Source organism: Mustela lutreola, chromosome 15 (genome assembly GCF_030435805.1).
Source record: "Mustela lutreola isolate mMusLut2 chromosome 15, mMusLut2.pri, whole genome shotgun sequence".
Classification (NCBI taxonomy): Eukaryota; Metazoa; Chordata; class Mammalia; order Carnivora; family Mustelidae; genus Mustela; species Mustela lutreola.
The window spans coordinates 15,703,016-15,725,753 of record NC_081304.1 but is presented as its reverse complement, the minus strand read 5'-3'; the positions used below and the strand labels follow the sequence as shown (position 1 = coordinate 15,725,753).

At 38.8% G+C, this 22,738-nt stretch overlaps 1 protein-coding gene across 7 annotated transcripts in view; it reads left to right on the top strand.

The window, feature by feature from the left end:
- TLK2 (tousled like kinase 2) overlaps positions 1-22,738 on the top strand; it is a 113,189-nt gene that overhangs the window by 69,070 nt on the left and 21,381 nt on the right. For all 7 annotated transcript variants that reach the window (XM_059149842.1, XM_059149841.1, XM_059149846.1 and 4 more), the window contains 8 exons: positions 1,138-1,233; positions 2,431-2,523; positions 7,436-7,546; positions 8,492-8,628; positions 14,210-14,362; positions 16,625-16,691; positions 18,859-18,956; positions 20,722-20,803. In XM_059149842.1, coding sequence (XP_059005825.1) covers positions 1,138-1,233; positions 2,431-2,523; positions 7,436-7,546; positions 8,492-8,628; positions 14,210-14,362; positions 16,625-16,691; positions 18,859-18,956; positions 20,722-20,803 — 837 coding nt within the window. The remainder of the gene's footprint in view (positions 1-1,137; positions 1,234-2,430; positions 2,524-7,435; positions 7,547-8,491; positions 8,629-14,209; positions 14,363-16,624; positions 16,692-18,858; positions 18,957-20,721; positions 20,804-22,738) is intronic.

Below are 22,738 nucleotides of genomic sequence, written 5' to 3'. Positions count from 1 at the left end.
AAGAGGATGGTGAGGGCAGTTGTGCCTGAGCAGCGCAGTCAAAGTGTTTGATTTCACCTCAGGTCACAATCTTGGGGTCCTGGGATCAAGCCCCACACCAGGTTCCGTGTTCAGCAGGGAGTCCGCTTGTCCCTCTCCCTCTGCCTCCATCCCCTACTCTTATCATTCTCTCTCTCTCAAATAAATAAAATCTTAAAAAAGTAGAAGGACTTTTGGGAGTATGATTATATATTCCTAAATAGTTGAATTATATTAAGACTTAAGGCTCCTTGGGGACCTGGGTTGCTCAGTTGGTTAAGCATTTGCCCTCGTCTCAGGTCATGATCTCAGGTCCAGGGATCAAGCCCCACGTTGGGCTCCCTGCTCAGTGGGAACCCTGCTTCTCCCTCTCCCTCTCCCTCAATTGCTCCCTCTGCTTGTGCTCTCTTGTTCTGTGTCAAATAAAATCTTAAAAAAAAAAAAAAAATTAAGTTTTCTGAATTTTAAAATGTCTTAGAATGCCCTGCCACTTGTGTATGAAAGTTACACTCAGCAAGTGACAGTATTGGAAATCATCCTGGATTTTTGGACCAGTGTGTGCTCATGGATAATGTCTGTGGATTTAGAAGATTATTCTGAAGAGTAGTTCGCAGCTCGTTCTTCCCAGAGTCCCAGGCATCCCCTGTGCATTGGATGCTTTGCCAGCCTTTTCTGACAAAAGCACATTGCCGTAGAAGTGAAAAGGACATGTTATTATGGGAATAACTTTTAATTTTCTCTAATTTACATATTTAAAAATTCACTTGGGAAATTTGATACTTCAGACTATCTACAGGGACATGATCCATGCTATCATGTTAAACCTTGCTTCTCATTTAAATTGTTTCACTTTCATCTTGGCTGCATGGCCCTGACTCCTGACTTCTATCAGAAGGAATTCGTTTTGTTTGCATTCCTACGCATGTTTGTGGAGGGGGATGCCTAGCTGGCTCAGTTGGTGGAACAAGTGCTTCTTGATCCCAGGTTTGTGAGTTCAAGCCCCGCATTGGATATAGAGAATATTTTTTTAAAAAAAAAATCTAAAAAAACGAAACAACAAATGTCTGTGGAGAAAGATGCAAAACTTTCTAGTGATTGGTTGATATACCTTTATTACAGGCTCAGCAAAATAGTCCCTCCTCTACAGGATCTGGCAACACAGAGCATTCCGGCAGCTCCCAAAAACAGATCTCCATCCAGCACAGACAGACCCAGGTAGGTCAGTGGTCAATACACAGAGGAAAAAATGTGCTTAGGAATAAATGCTAACCACATAATACAGTCTGTGAGTCCTCTCTTTGTCTTTCCTTGATTTCTCCGACTTTACCTCATTATTTTTGTGTATTATACTCAGAACTTGCCTTTTGAGTATTAAAGTCTTTTGGAAGGTGCTTTAACTTTTTGAGGTGTTTCTTTACCATTCTAATGTGTTGCAGAGAAATGCTTGTACTGTAGCATGGTATTGAGGAAAGAGCACTTGCTTTGGATACTATCCTATAGGCCTGAATTTGAATTCTGGCTCTGCAACTAACACTGTTTTTTGGGGCCTCAGTTCTTGAATACAAATCATCTGTAGAATGTGGTTGATTCTAGTTCTCTAAGACAATGTATACAAAATGCTTATAAGGGCAGTGCTTAGAATACAATTCAGTGAATGTTAATTCCCTACTTTATGAAAGTAGTTTATTGATTCCTTTTACCTGTTTATTTGACAGGACCTAGTTTGACTCCTTTAACATGTGGCACACCGACATAATTTCCTCCTTAAATAGTTTTCAGAAACTCTTTTTAATTTAGAGAATGTTGTGAACATTCAAAGTTAGTATCTGAAAAGCATAGTGGATACATCCTCCATTCTGTAGTATTGAGCTAGCCAAATAGAACACTGTGTTTGCTTGAAGCCTCCTGGCAGTGTGTTGCCTTCAAGACAAAATGCTTGGCAATCTACGAGAATTTCTTAAATCTTAAGAGCTATACAACCTTCAGGAGTAGATTTTAATTTTATTTGAATGATCAGCTTTTGGACAGTTGAACAGACCGGATTCAGAAAACTTCATTTCTCGCCGTCTGATTGTTCTTTGTTTCCACTAGGTGGCGTGTTAGTTCTTTAGAGATTTGGGTCCTTAACTCCTTTTCTATTCAAAGTTAGTTTCATTTCTAGAGTAGTTTGTTTCTGTACTGCTCAATGCAGTCATTTGAGAATTCGTATATTTGATACCAGAGTTGAAGTGCAGGTGTAGCAAAATGCAAGGTTTAAAGAATGGGTGAGGAAAGCAGATTTAATTTCTTTAGCCATGTGATTCCAGGCTATCTGTATTAGTAAGTGCTTTTTTTCCCCCGGAAGAGTAATGAGAAAAGTATGATGACATGTAATATTTTGAGACTAATCTTAATTTTTTTCTCTTTGTATAGTCTGACCTCACAATAGAAAAAATATCTGCACTAGAAAACAGTAAGAATTCTGACTTAGAAAAGAAGGAGGGAAGAATAGATGATTTGTTAAGAGTAAGTATTAAAATGTGGTAAGAGATTTGATAACAAGCCCTGATACTATGAATATTCGGATTATGCGCATACCGTAATTACTGTCAGCAAATAACAAAGTTAGTAGCATTTGGATATTTTCCTTTAATCTGAGGGAATCTGAGTAGGAAATAGGATCAAACCTGTATTCTAAGCTCTATCTTTAAATTGGAAATCTTATGTTGTAGGATTTTAATATTTAAATATATACTAGAGAAATAGATACATGGAGTAGTGTATTTCATCTGGAACAGTGGGAATCAACATAAAATATTGTTTTTCTGTTCAGAGAAGTTTTGGTAATATTCTTGAATTTTTAAAACTTATTTCACAGGTACTTTTCAGCCCTGCTTTTTGTATTTTAGGTCTTTTATGAATATTTGTCTAAAGGTTTTTGTGCTTACAAGAAAAACTTCAAAAATAACCTAATCTGGAATTTAAAAGATACTTCTAGGAAATACACGATGATATTTTAAAAATATACTTTTAATATGCAACTAGCATACTGACTGACCCATTCCTTAATAAAAACTTGGTTTTTTTATTTTAAAAGGAGTCTGTGCTCTTTATAATACATTTAGAGAGCACCGAGAAATACGACACCCATAATTCTGTTAACTGAGTAGAACATTTGGTACATTTCCTTCAGTAATTTTGAGTCATTGGTAGTATGTGTTGTATATATATACATACATATAAATGTGTATATAAATAAGTCTTACTGATTTATAAGTAAAATTGATTAACAAGTTTATCTTCTGCAGTGATTTACAAAGGTGTAGTTTTGATCATCATTTGTACTAACACAGTTTTCCAGCTGGCTCCATGGGGCCCTGAAGATGTTGTTGGAGGAGCTTCCAGGGCTCCCATGACACACCTGGGTGCAGATTTGCAGTCTTACTGGGCAAGACTGTTTGAAGAAAGTCATATTTATTAATAAAAATAATAAAAGTCACTGTATTTGTGATTATCTCTCTCCAGAAAATTTTACCTGTTTCTGTAATTACCAAATATAGTAAAAAGTACTGTGTTTGACTCGCACTCTATAAAACCTGGAATTGAGCACATATCTAAAACATAAGCCCAGTCTGAGTAACATCTGATGTTTTGATATTATTATTAAATTATTTTAATAGTTTAAATAAGAATAATTCCTATATTACAAGCAGTTTTATGACCTAATTTACAATAATTAGTTACACATGTAAAACTCACTGGCTTTTTTTTTAAATCACAGTTTTTGTCTTCTTACTTTTAGTTGACTAGCATACATTTTAAGTAATTATTTTTCAAGAAGGATATATCAGTGTTAAGTTTTTTATTTCCTTGTAGATCTGAGAATTCTTTCTCTTATCTTCCTGTGTAAAAAGTGTTCCTTTTGTGTCATAACCTGTTAGGCTTCTCCTCTTACCTACAAATTGTAACACACACATATATATATATAGGTATGTGCACCTTTTACTTTTTTTTTTTTTAGTATTTACTATTTCTTTCTGAGAAGACTGTGACCGAAGGAACAAACTGTAGTCTGTTTCTGTGATGATTATAGTACCGTCATCCCGTATTTTTGTATTTCAAAAAATTTCCCAGGGTACATCTACACATAGGTCTCTAAATTTTTATTCTGGAAATGTGCGGTTATGCTTAATTTTTGCCTCTTTCTGTCTTAAGTTGGCCTCTCTTGGTTTCTAGCTTGAATCCCGGATCTCTTCCCTTTATTTCTATCACTTCAAGTCTTACTTAATATGATTGATCTTTTCTGAATCTCATTAAACATTAGTTTATCTTCCTTACATTTTCTGCTGTTTACTCTCTCATGTCAATTTTGATTCTGTTATTTACATTTTTAGTTTACTTTTTCCCCCTATGTAATTCACTTATTCTATGTTGTGCATTCTTTATGGTTTTTGCCTGTGACTTCATAGACTCCACGTCTTTTTGTGTTTTATGGACTATGAGAAGCTGCATTCTAAAATGTTCCTTTGATTCTTCAGGGAGATCGTGTTCATGATTCTCAAGCTGATCACTTTCCTCACTCAGAAGTATCTGTACTTAGGTCTGTTCTTCTGGTTGTTTCCTTTGTTCTACCTTTCCATGAGGAGAGGCACTAAAGTTTAGACTCAGTACTTACCTTCCATCTTTCATTGTTAGCATCTGTGCTTGCTTGGGGTTGCTCTTATTCCTGTTTTTGTTCATTTCATATGGGTGCTGCTTGAATTGCCAAGATTTTAATTAGGTAGATTGTGGGTTTAAAGAGCTCGTAGCCCAATTTCAGTATTGACGGGTTTTTGTCCAGAGAAGCTGCGCTGGACTGAAAAAGGATCATGGGCTCATCTTTCTTCACCTGACTGTGAAGATGGATTATATGAACAACTTGAATCCTGACTTTGTACTGTTTTTGAATTTTAAAAAGACGTCTGCTTTCATTTTCTAGGAAACCGTATGTTCCCTTTACTCACCATTCCCTACCTTCTGCTCCCTTGTTTTCTGAAGGGTGTAGTCTTTGGCTGTAGAACAATACCAAAGGAATGGCGGTGTCAAAAAAGAGGACACTGAAGGCAGCTGCCTTATTTTTTAAGTTGATTAGAATTTGTGTTTCTGATCTGGAATGCAGGGAATGAGTGCTCCTTATGTCTCCTTTTAGGCAGGCATGGGTGGTTCATTGGGGTTTTCCATTTTGGTGAGATGTTGAATAAGGCTGCATCAGGAGGTAGGTAGGTGCTGTTTTAAATCTGAATACAGGGGCGCCTGGGTGGCTCAGTGGGTTAAGCCACTGCCTTCGGCTCAGGTCGTGATCTCAGGGTCCTGGGATCGAGTCCCACATCGGGCTCTCTGCTTAGCGGGGAGCCTGCTTTCTCCTCTCTCTCTCTGCCTGCCTCTCTGCCTACTTGTGATCTCTCTCTGTCAAATAAATAAATAAAATATTAAAAAAAAAAATAAATCTGAATACAAAGTTGGTAGTGCTAGAAAACCACAAAAATTTAGAGTTCTTAAAATTTTATTGTATTTTGGTACACCTGGATGGCTCAGTCGGTTAAGCGTCTGCCTTTGGCTGAGGTCATGATCTCAGGGTCCTGGGATCGAACCCCCCATTAGGCTCTCTGCTCGGTGGGGTTTCTGATTCTCCCTCTCACTTTCCCTCTGTGCTTTCCCTCTCTCTATCAAATAAATAAAATCTTTAAAAAAAATTTTTTTTTATTGTATTTATTTATTTATTTGAGAGAGTAAGTGTGTGCGCCCACGAACAGGGGTTGGGTTGGGGGAGGAAGGGAGGGGAGAAAGAGAATCTTAAGCAGCCTCCATGCCCAGTATGGAGCCTGACACGGGACTTGGTCTCGGGACTCTGCGATCATGACCTGAGCTGAAAGGAGTCAGCCCTCAACTGACTGAGCCACCCAGGTGCCCCTTAAAATTTAATTTAATTTATTTATTTATTTTAAAGTAAGCTCTACACTCAACGTGGGGCTTGAATTCATGGCCCCAAGATCAAGAGTTGTTACATGCTCTGTAGACAGAGCCAGCCAGAACTTAGAGTTCTGAAAAGTTTAAATAAGCTACCAGAGATTGATTCCATACATTTGATTATAGATTTTAAGGGAATCCTCGCCCTCCAAAAGGAGATTGAATTTTAGTGAATATTACATAGTCTTTGCCTTACAGATTCTTTTTCTTTCTTTCTTTTTTTTTTTTTTAAATTTTATTTTTAAGCGATCTCTATACCAACATGGGGCTCAAATTCACAACCCTGAGATGAGGCAGCTCAGGCTCTGCCAACTGAGCCAGCCAGGCACCCTGTGGATTCTTTATTGTGAATTAGTCACATTTATGCAAATGTACTTGTACTTTGCCTTTGATAGAGTGGTCCATAGAAGTTTATACAAAGAAGTGATAGAAATTATACATATGAGTAGAAATTGGAGATGGAAGCTGTTGTACAGTGATCACTTTAAAAATGAAGCTGTAATGTCTCAAAAATTGTGTGTGCTGTAGTAGCTTCCATTTGTGCTTTTTACTGTTTCAGAAACACATCATATGATTGGGAAATACCAGATCTTTTTTTTTTTTTTTTTCACAACTCAAGGACATTATTATAAAGTAGCATTTATTTGCTGAAAGAGCAGAGATCTTTTGTTAATATAAGAATAAGTTTAAAAAAAATTGCAAGTCAGGATTGAACTTGGGTTAGTGGTTCTTCCCTTCTCTGTTATTGCAGGAGGTTTGACTTTTTTCAAACTATTTAGCCCATCATTCTGACCACAGCTAAATTAACTGTGTATTTACATTCTTGCATTCTTGAGAACTAGGGCCTCGTTTTCATCTTGTTTGTTAGTTCTATCTTGTGCGGCCATGGGTGTGTCTGGCTTCTCTGGTAAGAAACATTTATGTAAATTCATGTCCCTTTTTCGTTGGAAACAAGAATAGAAAAACAAAGAATAATTGACCATAAGAACATTTTGTGGTTTTTTTTTTTAATTCTGTAATTTTTTTGTATTTAATTATCCTTTGTAAATATTCTGTGAGTGCTGCTAAAGTATTTCATCACCTTTGAATGTATTTTAAACATCTCAGTTGTAGGTTTCTTACTTTGCGACAGTTTAGGTATATGTGATGTACTGGATTTACTTATAACTGCCTTTTGAGAGGAGTAAAACATGATCAGTAGAAAAACATGCCCACTTGTAGTAACAATTCGTCTTACTTAAATAGGTAAGTTTAGGAAGAGAGACTAAAGGAATGAAGTATTTGTTTTTTAAATCTAATTACCCTTAGCTCTTTGAACGTTAATTTTGCTTTTGATTGAGCAACAAGAAATTATGTTTGGACTCCTTAAAAACTGCTTTTATATTCACCTATCTTCCTTGGAGCTAATTTTAAAAATGTTTCACCCTTGAAGGCCAATTGTGATTTGAGGCGACAAATTGACGAACAGCAAAAGATGCTAGAGAAGTATAAAGAACGATTAAATCGATGTGTGACGATGAGCAAGAAACTCCTTATAGAAAAGGTGAGTGTCATGGTGACCTGAACCCTGCGTCCCTGGGTGCTCAGGGGGTGGCATTGCTGGGGCTCCTTCTCACCTGAGGTGAAAATACTTTGAAGTACGGCTTTTTAGGAGAAGACGTCATACGATTTGACAGAATTCTTTCTTACATGAACATTGGCGCAAGCATCCAGAATGATAACTGGGGGGATTGTTTTTGGTTGTGCCTTGCTTGGCATGTGATGATTGAGCAGGGACCGGTTGGCCGAGTTGAATTAATTTGCAGTGTCGCTCTCCTGCGTTCTTCCGTTCATCCTGTCATTTGGATTGCATATCCTATTACTGTTGCAAATGCTTAGCAGTAGTTACATTTCCATTTTAGAGATGGTATTTGGAGTAACACGTATCTAGTAATGCGATAATTAAGTGCTTTTTTGTGCTTTAATACAAATTAAGTTGACATATACTTGAATGTGACTACTTTAATTGGCTGTTTTTTTTATTATAGTAATTGATTAGTTGTGACTGTAGTAGTTTTTAGTAACTATTTCTTACAAGTTTTTTTAAAAATTATATCTCTAGTACATATTTATTTTCTGTTGAAAAATAGCAGTACTGCTAATGAAATAAATTATTACAGGCTAAAGGTTTCCATCAGATTGTGATTAATCTTGAGAACGCTGTTAAAAAGGCAGGGAACACTGATAAAAGGGAGGTGGGTTATCTTATTGGTGTCAGAGATACTGAGGAGAACGTTGATTCAGCCTCTAATTCATTAATTTTATAGAAAGGAAACCTCTTTTCTTTATTAATACAGAGAATTTATTTAAAGTTTTAGGGTACTTCCTAAAGACCACATAGGGTCAGCCAGTTGTACTAAACTTTGATCACTATAGTGTGGAGTGTAAACACCGTGCCCTGAATTCTCATGGGAGAATACAGTTCTTTTCTATTTGTCCTTTCTCCAAGTCAAAACAAGAGAAGATGGCGTGTAGAGATAAAAGCATGCAAGACCGCTTGAGATTGGGACACTTTACCACCGTTCGACATGGGGCCTCTTTTACTGAACAATGGACAGATGGTTACGCTTTCCAGAACCTTATCAAGTAAGTGAACTGCAGTGATTAAGTTGAAAAGTTGAAGTTGAGGGCGCCTGGGTGGCTCAGTGGGTTAAGCTGCTGCCTTCGGCTCGGGTCATGATCTCAGGGTCCTGGGATCGAGTCCTGCATCGGGCTCTCTGCTCAGCAGGGAGCCTGCTTCCTTCTCTCTCTCTCTCTCTCTCTCTCTGCCTGCCTCTCAGTGTACTTGTAATTTCTCTCTGTCAAATAAATAAATAAAATCTTTAAAAAAAAAAAGAAAAGTTGAAGTTGAAAAGTTGCTTTAAGTTTTCTGTTATTGTAGTCAGTAAAAAGAATAGTTGTGGGGGCACCTGGGTAGCTCAGTCGGTTAAGCATCTGCATTTGGCTCAGGTCATGGTGCTGGAGTCCTGGGATGGAGCCCCACATCAGGCTCTCTGCTCAGCGGGGAGTCTGCTTCTCCCTGTCACTTAGCCTCTGTGCTTTCCCTCTCTCCCTCTCAAATAAATAGATAAATCTTAAAAAAAAAAAAAAAAATTCTAGTTGTGTTAGTCCTCTTTTCATTCAGCTTTAGTCCCTACATGTGTAAAGAAATGTAGGGAATGAGGGGAAGTCCTGGGAAAAAATGACATAAGTCATCAGAGAAATAGTAAATGCGTTCTACATTAAAGTCTACAAGAATCAGAATTGGGGGCGCCCGCGTGGCTTAGGGTGAAATGTCTGCCTTCTGCTTAGGTCATGACAGTAGAGTCCCAGGATTGAGCCCCGCATCAGGCTCCCTCCTCAGCAGGGAGTCTCCTCCTCTCCCTCTCTCTTTGTCTCTCTCTCTCTCTCAAAGTAATAACTAAAATTAAAAAAAAAAAATAGCAATTGCTGAAGTTAAGGAAGAAAAATGTAGAACTTGACTTTAAATTATGTAATGGATTTTCATGAGGAGTCAGTAAGCATATTGATTCTGGGCCCACAGATAAATGAAATGGGCAAGGACCTAAGGAAGAATGTCCTGAGTTAGGTATAAAACAAAATAAAACCCAAGAAGAACATTACAAGATATGCCCCTGAGGCCCTTTAAGGAGACCGTTTCCTGTCATTTGATAGTGGCTCCCTCAAAGGCAGGGGCTAAGCCAGTGGTCAGGCTGGGGGCCAGCCACAGTGTGCGACTGTCAACGATTTGGAATCTTTTTAAAGATTTTATTTATTTGGCACAGAGAGAGAACACAAGTAGGCAGAGAGGCTGGAAGGGTAGGGGGGCGGGGGAAGCAGGCTCCCTACCGAGCAGAGAGCCTGATGGGGGAGCTCGATCCCAGGACCGTGAGATCATGACCTGAGCCAAAGGCTGAGGCTTAACCCACTGAGCCACCCAGGCACCCCAGCAATTTGGAATCTTAAGCATTCTTTCACTTTATCATAACTTTCGTTTGAAACATTGAAGTATTTACTTCAAGGAGAGAATTGACATTTAAGATCCTAATATTTCAACTATGTAAATAGCAAATACTAGCTCTGGACTTAAAAAAATATGTATCTTTAGGTTATAATACCTTTTGGTGTATCTAACTTATTTACCTTTATTCGTTAGATTATTTTCATCTGAGACTAGGGGGAAGCGCATTGTGTTTTTAATCATGGGCTCTTAGACTTTTGATCTGGAGGTCACCGTGAATTGGAGGGTTCCATAGACTGCTTTTCCTTTTTTCCTTCTTGAAGTAACTTACTGAGCAGTGAGTGAGTGGAGAGTGTGGAACTCCTTTAATAGTAATGAAACTTAAAGAAATAACAAATTTGTATCTGAAATAAAGTACAGATATTGATCTTACTAATAATACCTCTGGATTGCACGTTAGCAGTCAGTGTTTTATATGTGCTGCATAACCTCCCTTTGGCTTAGGTATGTCTTTGCCTCACACGAGTACCTTGAGTATGTGTAATTTGGGTGTCGTAAGAGGCTGGCCCTTGAGTCAGAGATGTAGTACCCAGGAAGAAAAACAAAGCCTTTCAAGTTGGGCGAGTGCCAGAGGCTCAGCACGACATCTCTTCCAAGTGCTAAGCAAAGGTTGCTGGCGAGAGCAAAAAGGCACCAGGGTGGTGGAAATGGCTGCTGTACTGTGGCATGACCCCCTGACCAGGTCATGCAGATTGCCCTGAAAGTGGCACACCATCCAGTTTCATTAGAATGGGACCTGAAGATACATCCGCAGTACTGGCCAAAGCCACCTAGTGCTCAGACCAAGTCCCAGATGTGATGGTGCCTCCTGCCAGTCTTTAACAGTGGTTACTTTTTAATGGCGGTCTCTAAAATGTCAGAAGACTTGGACTGAAAATGATAGTGTGCTTGTATAGAGATATAAAATGTAATTACCTTTTTTTTTTTAAAGAAGTGCTCACAGTTTTAGCTGATAGCAGTATTTTATCTTTATACTCTAAGCAAGTCCCTGAGGCCCAGAAGGTTCTGGAAATTACACAGAGTATAAAATGGTGACTTTGCTATAGAGCCATGAGAGCAATTGGGACTGTCTAAATGAGATCCTTAACTAGGGATTGTTCCTCCCAAGTGGATAGCATTTTTTTGTTCATAGTTTTAGGTCCTGTAAATTAAAGAATACCCATCACTTTTCTTGTGAAACTGTTTCTGGCTAGTGTCTACTAATTAGAGGTATTTTATTTTCTAGAGTTTCACTTTAATAAATTAATTCCTTTTCAGTTTTAATGCAGAAGTTGAAATTCTTCCGTTGTAAAGGCTATATTTGATATCTTCATAAATGATTATTCTCTGTGTATAAGTAACTCCATGATAAATAGTTTGGTTAAAATGATGTCTAAAAATAATGTGCATTTGTTTTTTAATACCTCTCTCACTGGCTATGTACAGTATGGTTGGAGTCTGGAATTTAGTTTTCTGTTGAAGGTGCCTGTATTCACTTCTTAGAGTTACTGTAACAAAATACCATAAATTAGGCAGTTTGAAACAGTATAAACTTAATCTCTCACAGTTCAGGTGGGAAACCCAAACCTGAGGTGTTGAAAGACCGTACTTCCTCCAAAGCCTCTAGGGAGGATCATTCTTTGGCATTCTGTGGCTTGGGGGAGCATGGCTTTGATCTCTGCCTCCATCTTCGCACAGTGTTTCCCCTGTGTGTCTCTGTGTCTTCTCTCCCTTTGTATGGACACCAGTGATACTGAATTAAAGGACCTACCCCACTCGGGTCTGACCTCATTTTAACTAATAAGTTCTTCGATGACCCTACCTCCAAAGGTTATAATCTGAAGTCATGGGGATTAGAACTTTAACATGTCTTTTTAGGAGACCTATTTCAGCCTGTAGTGGTGCCTAAGGCTGATTGTCTTGTTTTCTCTTAGAAGTAATAATGGCTTTTTAAATAGGGTTATTTAGATTTGAGAGTGAGATGGGTTTATCAGCTCATCAACACCTCTGTAAAAGATAGAAGTAGTCTTTCCATACGTGGAGTCTAGGGAAGGCCAATAGGTGATGAGTGGCAGTCATTCTCTTAAATTGATGCAGTGCAAGAAATATTTAAGGATCATTCCTGAAAGGCACCGTCATAAGTATTGGAGGTATAAGGCTTGATAAGACATGTTTTTTTTCTAAGAGAAGTTACAGTTTACTGATACAATTCCCAACTTCACTCCCAAAATAAACCCTAAATGAAGTATCACTGATGGAACTATCTTTAGGTTTTTATTTGCAGGTGAAAGTAGCTAAATCCTTTCAGGAACATCAAGAATTAATGTAGGAATCATTTTTCTATATAATCGTGATCCCTGGCGCATCCATTTTCACATTACAGCAAGTGCTCTCGTTCTTAGAATATGTGGTTTATGATTTCCCCAAGTTTTAGCATCATTGTACCCTGTCTTTATGCTTTATATATATGATGGCTATGGGCCCCTTTCTTGGTGGGTCTCCGAAGATCAAATTTTTGGATTCTTGACTAGAACCAAGAGTAAATTAGTTTTATTTTATGCTTGATAAAGGTGACCGCTAAAAATCTCAATCTTCCAAAGCAGCTGGTCTTCAAAGACAAAAATATGTGGCTCTCCACTAGCCCACTGTAGTTTATAGTTTAAACTATGTGTTGTATGGTTATCTCCAGAGAGTTCACTGTGCCTCGCACTGATATCCGTGAAAAGACAGAAAAGGAGCTAAAGATACTGTACCAGTTTTTTGATTGGGAAACTCCTCTTGAGAGACTGTTCTGAGATCCTTGAAGACATTCACTGAGTCAGAGGATGATTTTGATTTTACCTGAGGATTCTAGTCTCAGTCCAGAATTCTTTCAAGCCATATACATGTATTTTGGTTGGGAGGCATATCTTTAGTGATAGTAAAAAGTTCTTTTTCAGACTAACAGAAAACTCTCTGATTTCCGTTCTGTTGTTAAATTGATGTTAGTGACCAGCTCATTCTGATCCCAATGGGATTGTATTATCAGATGAATGGATTTTTAATTTACAGTGCTTGGATTAGGTTAGTCTTGCTTACAGTATTGTTCTTACAGATAATGGGAGCATAAACTATGGGCATCCACCATGGAATATAGTCTTGTTCTTCTGGTTGCCATTCTTCCTAGAAAAATACGTGGAGTCTAGGGAAGGCCAAGAGACCCAGTACTACAGTGTTCAGGGAAGAGGGTTGAAGAGATTTCATTTGAAAATAGGTTAGAAACTTAGATTCCATTATTCTGCAGAAATGAAGGTAGGATCAAGGAAAGGAGGTAGGAGAAACATAGTAAAGAGAGAAGGAGAAGGGAGCTAGCATTTAATTCTCAACTAGGGTAGGTTATTTAAAGATTTTAGTCTTTTAAATGGTTAGTCCCAAATCTTGGTGTATTTTTAATATGTCAGGTCTCCAAATCTTAATATCTGTTAGGCATACATGAAAGAAAGTGGTTTTCTTGTATTGGTATTTTTACTGAGTTCCTGAGTCCTAATTTGCAAATGGGCTTATTATAGAAAATTCTGACTTCTTACTAGGAAATCTTCTAATGGTGGCGGTGGTAGATATCTGAAGAATCTTTATATGTTTTTTATGAATTCATTTTATGTCCCATTCCCTAGGTTTTTATGAGTTGCAAGGCCTCATTATGCTTTCTCTGAATGTATTTGTTTTTGAAAAACTTAGTTTAGGGGCTCCTGGGTGCTCAGTCGGTTAAGGGTCCTGGGATCAGGTCCCACATCAGGCTCCTGGCTCAGTGGGGAGCCTGCTTCTCCTTCCCCCTCTGCAGCTCCCTCTGCATGTACTCTCTTGTTCTCTCTTTCTCTCTCTCTCTCTCTCTGACAAATCAATAAATCTTTTTTAAAAAATGAAAGTAAATTCCACCTTGAGTCGGAAAATAAGGTCATAGTGGAAATTGGATATTGTTCCTACCTACTTTCCTGGTCTGAGAATAATCATGATTTCTGTCTTAAAGCACAGACTCCTACCCAAAAAAATCTTTCTGTCGTCAGTTGTTGCACTCTTCCAACCTAAAGTTAAAATCAATTCTCTACTTGTTTTAAAGTGACTTATTTCTTCTGAAGTCTGTCAGATCTATAGGTACCAAGATACTTGTTTTTTTTACTTTCTTCTGTGCAACATCTTTTGTATCTACAGGCAACAGGAAAGGATAAATTCACAAAGGGAAGAGATAGAAAGACAACGGAAAATGTTAGCAAAGCGGAAACCTCCTGCCATGGGACAGGCCCCTCCAGCAACCAACGAGCAGAAACAGAGGAAAAGCAAGACCAACGGAGCTGAAAATGAAACGTATGTTCTTTATTCACATGAGCTGTGAGATAACCACACTCTCCCCCAAAATACTGATGTCCCGCCCGTTGAGTGCCACTGGACAAAATGAAAAATTATGGGGATTTCTAGAGCATTAGCTTTCTTTTTAGTTACATTAATGGATTTACTCAACAATTTATATATAAAAACCATGGAAAATTAATTTATTTTCTTAGTTCTGATCTTACTTAGGTATTTTCGATTGAGGAGGAGAAATAATGTCACTTAACTTGTCATCATGGTCTTTGGCCACTCTTGTAACAAATGTGATGTCATCATGGTAGTCAAATGATAATAGTTGCTTATGTGCGATTTGGGTTTTCGTATACTAGTACCATCTTGTGGGGATTACCTGTATTATTACTTATTAATTAAACATTACTTATTTAAAATATGTCTTTTGCCTTTATGTTTTTATATCAGTTTTCAAAAACATATTAAGCCATAATCCACCTCAAGTATAATAATATTTGAATTACACCATTGTTAAAAGCCCATGATATCCCATTCCAGTGAGAAAGATGGCTTAACGCCTGTACTCACTTAGTACATATCTGATGTGTTGGGGAGCCTTTTCCTTGACATTCATTTAATAAATCTGTGTTAAGTGCTTACAGTCGGCCCCGTTCTGGAAACTGGGCATACAGAGCCAGAGGATACAGCCCTGGCCTTAGGAGCTTCATGGTTTATTTAGGGGAATTGAACAGATGAATAAACTAATAATTACATTGAGTATAGTGATAAGAATACAGTGAATAAACTTGGGAAACATCTTCATTCTTTAAATATTTTAAAACTAGATTCTAAAATTTAAAATACTTCCCTTCAGAAAGTCCAAGTAGGAGCCCAAATTTAAAAGTTTCTGGGCAAGTGTTGTACACATTAATCTGGTCATTGTCTTCCTTTGCTGTCATTCCTATATTTATTTTGTGGAGGGACTCCCCCTTCAGTATTACTTGAAAATTGTCAGATGCTTGTGCATAGGACCATTGGCTTAGAAGTAATAGAAGGCGTAGGCTGTTTCCTAGCCATAGAACAATAATTAGAATTCAGTCCAGGCCAGTAGTGTGTCAGTAAGCAGTTGCCATCTGGAGTCCTGTGTCAGATCCAAGCTGGAAAGCTTTCAGTCCAGTTTTTAATTAGAGTATCTGTGACTTGGCTCATTCCTTTGGCCAGAAGCCAAAAACATTCCTCTGGAGCCTGAGACTGAGTCACATTATCATTCCTGCTCAATAACCTATTTCAGGCGGGGATTTTTCATTGCTCCCTTCTTTACTGGTGGGATATGGATTAATGGATGTGTAAGTATGTCTGCCACCATGAAGAGATGGGTGTCACAGCCCTAGTGGATACACTTTTTTTTGTTATTCTTTATTGTTTTAGTGAGACCTCAAGACTGTTTTGTGGCCCTGACTGGTTAATAGCATAGCTGTGTCTTCTTTCTCCTGCAGTTTAGGATATATATAAATAGTGTTATCTGAAACTCTGAATATATGTATGTACTTCTAGAGCATGAAGAGAGTGAAGTTGAAGGAGTAAGCTGTCGCTTCTTAAGTGCTCATTCTTAAGATGTAAGGGTGCGATTGGGGTAAATGGAACACAGAATTAGTGCTCACCCATCATGTCAGCCCTTAGGGAGTTGTGTTTAAATACCTTTTCACAATCGATGGAGTATTTCACCTTCTCATTTAATAGGCACAGCAGCTTTGTTAGATAGGGATCATTGTTTGCTACATTTTTAAAAACTAAGTTGATTGTCCAGGGTCACATGGCCAGTGGCCTGAGTGGCACTTTGGACCCTAGACCTGGGACTCCAAATCCTGGACTCTTCCACTATGTCATTCTTCTTACTATTATAGTAGCACCATCTAAGAGTTATCAGAAATAATGAAATCCATTGGCTTATTATTTTCCCTCCAAAAAAAAAAAAAACTAAGCATATAATTTTTCGCAGCCTTTCCCAATGGATTTTCATGAGATTGTATGGACGAGACTCAATTCATAAATAACGTAAAAATATAGCTTATTTACTTATTCTCATTTTTTACAAATTAGTCTTCTGGATTTCTAGTCCTTCATGTCATATCTGATAAATCACAGTTTTCTCCTGTCAAGGGATTGCAAGATAATCTTCTAGTTATTTTAATAGACTGGATATACCTTACAAGATGCCTTGGTATCTCTAATAGGGCACATTATGATTTTAAATAATTTACTGGGATTTCTGCCATTATCTTCCAGGTTAACATTAGCAGAATACCATGAACAAGAAGAAATCTTCAAACTCAGATTAGGTCATCTTAAAAAGGTAAGTGTAATGAGAAAACTGTGTCTGGAGAAATAGTTTACATGTGGTACTGGGGCAGATGGTACGGTTTGACATACCTGCAGAAATCTTGCGTAGTTCTGCTCACTGTCACATCTTGTAATTTTTTTTAAGATTTTATTTATTGATTAGTTTTAATGAGAGAGAGAGGGAACCTCAAGCAGACTCCCTGCTGAACATAGAACCAGACTCCGGGCTCAATCTCAGGATCCTGGGACCATGACCTGAGCCAAAATCAAGAGGCGGAAGCTCAACAGGCTAAGCCCCTCTTGTATTTCTTTTTCTTTTTCTTTTCTTTTCTTTTCTCTTTTCTTTTCTTTCTTTCTTTTTTTAAGATTTTTATTTTTTTATTTGACAGAGAGCAAGAGATCACAAGTAGGCAGAACAGCTTGCAGAGAGAGAGGGGGAAGCAGGCTCCCCGCTGAGCAGAGAGCCTGATGTGGGGCTCGATCCCAGGACTCTGAGATGATGATGAACTGAAGGCAGAGGCTCAACCCACTGAGTCACCCAGGCACCCCTCCCCTCTTGTATTTCTAATGATGGAATGTCTTTCAATTTTTGGTCAACCCTAGCCACCCAATGGGAGCACTTTTTCTGCCAATGATGTACCAATAGATAATTCTGGATATGTCGTAAAACTTCATAAGTAGGGGTGCCTGGGTGATTCATTGGGTTAAGCCTCTGCCTTTGGCACAGGTCATGATCTCAGGGTCCTGGGATCAGTCCCATATCGGGCTCTCTGCTCCGCAGGGAGCATGCTTCCCCCTCTCTCTCTGCTTGCCTCTCTGCCTACTTGTGATTTCTCTGCCAAATAAATAAATAAATAAATAAATAAATGAAATCTTAAAAATAAATAAATAAATAAAACCGGGACACCTGGGTGGCTCAGTAGGTTAAAAAAAACCAGGGCGCCTGGGTGGCTCAGTGGGTTAAACCTCTGCCTTCAGCTCAGGTCATGATCTCAGGGTCCTGGGATCAAGTCCCAGATCGGGTTCTGTTTGGCTGGGAGCCTGCTTCCTCCTCTCTCTCTGCCCGCCTCTCTGCCTACTTGTGATCTCTCTCTCTCTCTCTCTCTCTCTCTCTCTGTGTTAAATAAATAAATAAATTCTTAAAAAAAAAAAGAAAGAAAGAAACAACTTAATAAGTAGTTCTCCTTATGGTAAAAGTTAAATGCATAATACAAGTGGTTCAGATTTGATACGAAAACTCTTAGAATACTTTATATTTTTATTTTAAAAATAATTTGAGAGAAAGAGTTCATGTGCGCATAGATGAGAGAGAGAGCACACGCACATGCATGTGGTGGGGGAGGGGAAAGGAGGGGGAGAAGCAGGATCCCCACTGAGTACGGAGCCTGATGAGGGACTCGATCCCAGGACCCTAGGATCATGTCCTGAGCTGAAGGCAGCCACTTAACCACCTGAGCCACCCAGGTACCCAGAAACTCCCAGGATATTTTAAATCACATGTTAGCTCTTATCTCTTGCCGAAACTGGCTAAGAAGAGAAGGTCTTATACAAGCTATATTGTAACACAATGGCACCCACATAAAAATTGTTATTGACAGTATTCATAGAAGCATCTTGGCTATAGATTGGGCATCTCCTAAGTTTAACAACCCATACATTTTTGGTAGATGCTGCTTACAGTGATGATGGTCAATAAGCATTTAATAAACTGCTGTTGGTGTGTATTTGCTTTTCTTACTGGGTTCTCAAAGATTATTAAATCAGTGGAACTTAAGGCACCAAGCATGATCCATACTTACAAAGCAGAACCAGATAGAGAATCTGATTTTTGTTTAAAAAAAAAATTATGTGCCTGTATATAAATGCAGAGAACATTTCTGGACATTTACACAAGACTTAAAACTGCAGTTACATCTAAGGAATGGGCGTGATTGAGAGGAGGGATCAGGGGAGCAGAAGGCTTTATTTCTTACTTGTACTCCTTTGTATGGTTTGAATTTTATCATTTGCTGTGGGCTTGTTTTTTATGATTAAATTTCTAGTTCTTAAAAAAATCTTTTTCAGTTCAAAACATTTTCCTTTCGTTTTTCAAAAGAGAAATGTCTGCTATTTTTTGAAATGAGATTCTGAAAATGTAGTGTGTCCTGTGTTCTGAGCTGTTTCTTTCCTTTTCACTTTAGGAAGAAGCAGAGATCCAGGCAGAGCTGGAAAGGCTAGAAAGGGTTAGAAATCTACATATCAGGGAACTAAAAAGGATACATAATGAAGATAATTCACAGTAAGCAACGTGGGGGTGTGTTGGGTTGGAGACTGCGGAACACTCTCTGACATGAATGGTCAAGAATGGTGTTTCTGTTTACTATAAATTGGGTGAATGATTCCATGGTGTAATTAGCTCTATTGCAAGATACAGTACAGGTTTGCGAACACAACTATGATTTGCTTTAATTTAAATATATGTAAATATATTAGATTTATATATTACTATCTGTACATGTATTACAGCGTTTTTACCCAAGTAGAGATCACTAAAACAGTACAGCTTCACGTTTATAAGTGGCTGGAATACACTGTGTGTTCAGAGTCTTGCAGAGCTTTGCTAAATGGAAGCATGGGTGACAGTGTGGTGTCATGGGATGGTACTGGGTTAAGATGGCACTGGTTTTGTTTGTTTGTTGGTTTTTAAGATTTTACTTATTTATTTGACAGAGAGATACAGCGAGAGAGGGAACACAAACGGGGAGTGGGAAAGGGAGAAACAGGCTTCCCGCCGAGCAGGGAGCCTGATGGGGGCTCGATCCCAGGAGCCTGGGATCATGATGTGAGCTGAAGGCATTCTTAATACCTGAGCCATCCAGGCACCCCAAGATGGCACTGGTTTTGGAATGACCTTTAGGGGCCACATTTGGGTGTTGGGATTTTAAACAAGACTCTCTCAAGTTCATCACATTAACCGTAGATGAATGCCCACCTTTGTTTATAGGTCATTTAAAGGATTGCAGCAGTAGATTAAAGTGGGAAGTAGCTTCGGTCCATAATCTGTTCCTTCCCATGTTTTTCTGACTCTGAAACATGATTTTTTTGGACGTAGCCGTAGCTTGTGTATTTTTGTTTGGCCAGTGTGTGCTGTGGACTTTTCTTTCTGTGAAAGTTCCCGTGACTGAGCTCTCTGTGTGTCAGGCCTGGTACCACGTGCCCGATGCTGTCAGCTCATCTTGGCAGTAGCGCGGTGCACGTCAGTCAGCCTGACCAGGGCCCTGTAACTGTTTGACTAAACAGCTTCAGAGCTGAGCACTGCACGATCGTATTGCCTTTTCTCTGCAGGCACGTCAGTGTCTCAAAATGAAAATAATTTCAGGATTAATAGTGGGGCTGTTTAAGATCCCGAATTAGGTAGAAATATTTGTGAAGTATTTTTTGCAACTGTCTCTCCTTTCTTTGTCTTACTGTTAGAAAACAGCACAAGGTGGAATCCTCGATGGGTGGGCGGATGGTGACGGTTCTATCATGAAACTGTCTTAAAGAGAGAACATGAGTGCATATAGAACATGGGACTTCCTTAATAATCAGATCCATTTTTAAGGCCATGGGAAATATCTTGGAACTTTTTTGTATAGTTTTGGAATGGTGGGAACAGGTGGCTCTTGAGTACTTTGGAGGAAGTGAGTAGCACGGTGCGAAAATCCCTGGTCTGGCGGAGTCTGCACCCCCTCACCGTACAGCAAGTGGTTAGCGATGGTAGTTGCATGGCTCCCTTTCAGAAAGGGAGGAAGGTCAGCAACGTTCACAGGTCCACTTGTGGCTACGCTGAGCCTAGCAGTTCTGCCTTATGGCTTTACAGCCAGCGCTGTCCATTGTCATTAGGCAGTCTCCTTGAACCGTATAGCTTCCTATTCACAACTCGCTGTATCGGTGTTAGCACCAAGCTATCAGCAGCAGCTGTAATCCTGTGTATAGCGTGTGAGAAATTCTGGGAATTCTGCTAGTATGGAAGGTTGTGGATTCCTTAATCTCAGGATGTTCTGTATTCTCTGTTCCCACAGATTTAAAGATCATCCAACGCTAAATGACAGATACTTGTTGTTACATCTTTTGGGTAGAGGAGGTTTCAGTGAAGTTTACAAGGTAAGTTTCAGGATTGAATTCTTGGTTATTACCAACTTGGAGAACATGAAGAATAGTGGTAATTGTGGGTTAATACTTACTTGTTCGAACTCAGAAACTTTAAGCACCTGTATCTTGAGAAGAACTGCTTTTAGTAAAATTAAGTAACTACGGCAGGATACAGTAGTTTTGCCCTGTTTTCCGGTTTAAAAAATAAAAAGGAAAGAAAAACACTCCTTTCTGGGTAGTGAAATTGTATTGATTTTTATTCTGGTTCTGTACTTCTGCCTCACGTTTGTTAGAAATAAGTATGTGTTACTTTTATTCTTTTTTTTTTTTTTTAAGATTTCATTTATTTATATGACTGAGAGACGGAACACAAGCGAGGGGAGTGGGAGAGAGAAAGCAGGCTTCCCGCCGACTAGGGAGCCCAGTGCGGGGCTTGATCCCAGGACCTTGGGATCATGACCTGAGCTGAAGGCAGATGCTTAATCATCTAAGCCACCCAGGCGCCCCTACTTTTATTCTTAAATTTTTTTTTTAACAAAATAGATGTGTTAAAGTTAATTCTTACTTGAAAACTAGCTTTTTGTTTTTTAACATGTTCTCATCTTCTACGTCCAAGTGTTTAGTAGCTCTGGTATTCAAAGGAGCATCCTGGTTTCAGCCAGGCCAGTGAAGTTCAGACTACCGTGCCTCCAGCTGGTTTGTACTAAGTGAGGAATTCAGCTGGTTTTCAGGATAGCTGCAGATCCAATAACATGTTCACGAGTCACCACCTCCTTTAGCTTCTAGGTGTTTCTGGCACCAGGCTTTTACGTGCAGAATCCGTTTATTAAATGGTCTTTACCGCATGGTCCTGCGAAGTCCCTCTTCATGCGGTTTGGCCTTCACTGTTGGGCTTTATGTTATGCCCTATAAATTTATATATGGGAATTCTTTTGGACAAAATAATTAGTTTTCATTTAAATAAAAACAGTAAAAACTAGTTCTATCTTCCACCTTTTTTTTTTTTTTTTTTAAAGATTGTATTTATTTATTTGAGAGAGCACAAGCAGGGACAGAGGCATTGGAACTCCCCGCTGTACAGGGAGCCCGAAGCAGGGCTTAATCCCATGCCCCCAGGATCATGACCTGAGCTGAAGGCAGACTCACTGAGCCACCCAGGCGCCCTTACCCCAACATTTTTGTTACAAAAAATAACTATATTTTCCAAAACCGTTAGTGCCTCATGTGGGGATGTATGTGTATATTTCTTTTTAATTGAAGTCTAGTTGGCACACGATGTTTTATTATTTTTAGGTGTACAATATAATGATTTGACGGTTTTCCTTTTTTTAATGTTAATTTTTTACTGTGGGGATATATCATAAAATTTGCCATTTTAGCCCTTTTAATTATACAGTTCATTTGCATTAAGTATATTCATAATGTGCAAGTACCTTCACTATCCACTTCCAGAACTAGAATATTATTCTTAATGTACTATTGGGCTTGATTTTCTAGTGTATCATTTTTTTTTTTTTAAAGATTTTATTTATTTATTTGACAGAAATCACAAGTAGATGGAGAGGCAGGCAGAGAGAGAGAGAGGGAAGCAGGCTCCCTGCTGAGCAGAGAGCCCGATGCGGGACTCGATCCCAGGACCCTGAGGTCATGACCTGAGCCGAAGGCAGCGGCTTAACCCACTGAGCCACCCAGGCGCCCTAGTGTATCATGTTTTGTTATCTATTTGTAAGTGGGACTGGCCCATAGTTGTCTTTCATGTATAAGCAGCATTTTCTAGCTTCTGTGCTCTAGTTTTCCAGAATAAGTTGTTCCTATGTATATAACCTCCCCACCACCCCCCACCCAGTGCCCTGGAACGCATGACATAGGATTTATTGGCCCCTTGAAAGTTAGAGCAGACTCAGTCCCATGGGTGCACGTCATTGTACAGGAAAACTTTTTGACCAC